The 3,234-nt window shown below is 42.5% G+C and overlaps 1 protein-coding gene across 1 annotated transcript in view; it reads left to right on the top strand.

Annotated features, from left to right (window-relative positions):
- The window catches only part of LOC121921849 (zinc finger and SCAN domain-containing protein 2-like), a 30,897-nt gene extending 27,663 nt beyond the window's left edge, over positions 1–3,234 (top strand). Inside the window, exon 4 of the mRNA XM_042450475.1 lies at positions 1,597–3,234. Within this exon, the coding sequence (XP_042306409.1) occupies positions 1,597–3,044 (1,448 nt within the window). The 3' untranslated portion in view covers positions 3,045–3,234. The remainder of the gene's footprint in view (positions 1–1,596) is intronic.

The following is a 3,234-nucleotide window of genomic DNA, read 5'->3' as shown; positions in this document are numbered from 1 at the left end:
TATTTATTGATATAGTGCCATAGGTTTTGCACAGCACTTTAGAGTCATGAAAACAATATAAAACCTACCCATGGCATACAATCTAAAATCACAAAACGTAAGATATACAGTAAATAAACAATCTGTCAGGTTAAAATAGCTATAAAACTATAAACTATAAACTAACAATACACCCTCAATCAGGATTATCAAACTGCAGTCTGAAATGCTTTCATAAACAGAAAGGTCTTTAGTTCAGACTTAAAATTAGCTAGAGAAGTAATGATCTGTAGGTGTTTGGGAAAGCAGTTCCAGGAATATGGTGTGGCAAGTGAGAAAGGGTGAATCCAGTCCAGGGAAGAAGAAATCCTTGGCTGGTTCAGGAGACCCAAGTCCATGGATCGCAAAACCCGAACAGAATTGTAGAAAACTATAAGAGAGGACAGATTGGGGGAGGGGGGCTAAACTGTGCAGAGCTTTTAAAGTTAAAATAAGAAGTTTATATAGTATCCTTAAAGGAATGGGGAGCCAGCGGAGAAATGTTAACAGTGGGGTGATATGGTCAAAATGCCAGGCCAAAAAGATAATCCTAACAGCAGAGTGTTGGATGGAAACCAAAGGACTAAGGTGGAACAAAGGTAGCCCCATCAAAAGAAGGTTGCAGTAGTCAGGGTGAGAGATAACCAGGGCATGAACCAAAGTCTTAGCGGTGGAAACTGAAAGAAAGGTCTGATTTTAGCAATATTATAAAGGAAAAATTGGCAAGATTTGACTGTGGCCTGGACCTATGGAATAAACAACAAAAAGAATAAAAAATTAAACCAAGGCTACATGCTTCCTTCACAGGATGGATGGGAATATTATTGATCATGATTTAAAATATATATTGTGAAGTAAGTTTTGATGGAAAAATAAGTAGTTCTGTTTTAGTCATGTTAAGTTTTAAGTACTGATGAAGCATCCATGTTGATATTTTCCAATTGAGTTGTGCCTTCCCATGATGTGGCCAAAGTACGACAGCCTCACTTTGGTCATCTTGTCTTCCAGGGAGATTTCTGGCTTGATCTGGTATAGGACCCATTTATGTGTCTTTTTGATGTCTACAGTATCCTCAGCGCTCTTCTCCAGTACCACATCCCAAATAAATTTATTTTCTTCCTATCTTCTTTCTTAACTGTCCAGCTCTCACATCCATAATGGTAATAGGGAATACAATGGCGTGTATGATTCTGACTTTTGTGCTCAGTTGTGTATCTTTGCATTTTAGGATCTTTTCTAGTTCCTTGATAGCTAGTCTGCCCATTCTTAATCTTCTTCTGGTTTCCAGGTTGCAGTCCCTGTTCCTATCAATGTTTGATCCCAGGTACGAGAACTTTTTTACTATTTCTATTTACTCGTTGTCTGGGTTCAATTTACCAGGGACAGATACCTCCCCCACAATAGTGTTGTGACAACTGTTCCGGAGACTGCCAACTGGCCAAGAATGTTAATGGAATGGCTGGAATCCTGAAGAAGGAACACTCCATACTGAAACATTTTGTTGCAGTTCTGCTTATTTCTGTCAGTCCTTCTTTAACTCTTCAGTGTCATCATTCTTTCTCTCTTTTTCGCTTTCAGAAATAGATGTTTGGATGAGCGAGAAGGAGGAGAAATATCATCCCCTGAGGCCTGAGGAAATGGATCCACCAGAGATATGGTTTAGAAGAGAGATCCAGGATCCAGGTTCCAGAAGTTATAATGGGGGAGAAGCCTCACAGGAGCACCAAGGAAGCCAACCCTTCCTTGTTGTGGATGTGAATGAGGACAAGACCCCCCAAAACAATCAAATAATAAACATGGATTCAAAGGAAAGGATTTGTCAAAACCCATATGTGGGAAAGAATCCATATACATGTTCAGACTGTGGGAAAGCCTTCACTGTGAGATCCAGGCTTCTGGCACACTCGAGAACTCACGAAGAAAACAAAATGTACCAATGCACAAACTGTGAGAAGAGTTTTAATAAGAAATCATGTCTCAGTAACCACCAGAGAATCCACACTGGAGACAAGACATTTACCTGCTTTGAATGCGGGAAGTCATTTCAGGTGAGTTCACTCCTTATCCTCCATCAGAGGATCCACACTGGGGAGAAACCGTATGTGTGTTCAGATTGTGGGAAAACTTTCCGGTTGAAATCGAGCCTCAATGTTCACGCGAGAACTCACACAGGGGAAAAGCCGTACAAGTGCTCACATTGCGGAAGACGCTTCAGCGTCAGATCAAGCCTCGTGGCCCATGAGAGGATACACACTGGAGAGAAGCCCTACAAATGTTCAGAGTGTGGCAAAAACTTCCGTCGGAGTTCAGAACTTTTTGTTCACCAGAGTAGACATGCAGGTGAAAAACCATACCAGTGTTCTGTCTGTGGGATGCATTTTGGTGAAACATCAAAGCTCATTACACATTACAGAATCCACACAGGTGAGAAACCATATACATGTTCCGAATGTGGGAAGAGCTTCAGCCAGAGCTCGTACCTTAATAATCATCATAGAATTCACACTGGTGAGAGGCCCTATGCGTGCTCTGAATGTGGCAAAACTTTCCGAGTGAGCTCCTGCTTTAAGAAACACCAGAGAATCCATACAGGAGAGAAACCTTTCCAGTGCCCGGTATGTGGGAAAAGCTTTAGCGTAAGCTCACGCCTCCATGCTCACCTGAGAACCCATAGAGGAGAAAAACCCCACAAGTGTTCACTCTGTGAAAAAGCATTCGGTACTCGGTCAAACCTCAGCAGACATCAGAGAATCCATACCGGAGAGAAACCATATGAATGTTCAATCTGTGGCCAAAAATTCCGTGGGAGCTCCGGCCTCTTAGCACATGAGAGAACCCACACAGGAGAAAAGCCGTACAAATGCCTGGACTGTGGAAAGGGCTTTTGCCAGAGCTCCGATCTTACTACTCATCAGAGAGTTCACACTGGGGAGAAGCCCTATAAATGCTTTGTGTGCGGAAAAAGCTTCAGCCAGAGCTCCAATCTGACATGCCACCAGAAAAGCCATGTTGGTGGAAGTGGCTAGAGCAGGAATGGTCAACTGCTGGAGGTTAGGGGGCCACACTGTGTCCCCAGGAGACCTTGGAAGGCCATCACCATATCCCCTAAATAAATAAATACATAAATAAAATTGCTTTCAAACTGGAGCATGTTCAAAGGAGAGCGATCAAAATAGTTTAGAAACCATGGCTTATGAGGAGAGACTTAGGGAGCTG

Source organism: Sceloporus undulatus, chromosome 2 (assembly GCF_019175285.1).
Source record: "Sceloporus undulatus isolate JIND9_A2432 ecotype Alabama chromosome 2, SceUnd_v1.1, whole genome shotgun sequence".
NCBI classification, from domain to species: Eukaryota; Metazoa; Chordata; class Lepidosauria; order Squamata; family Phrynosomatidae; genus Sceloporus; species Sceloporus undulatus.
Note: the sequence above shows the minus strand (reverse complement) of the source record. Positions and strands in the feature narration are given on the sequence as shown.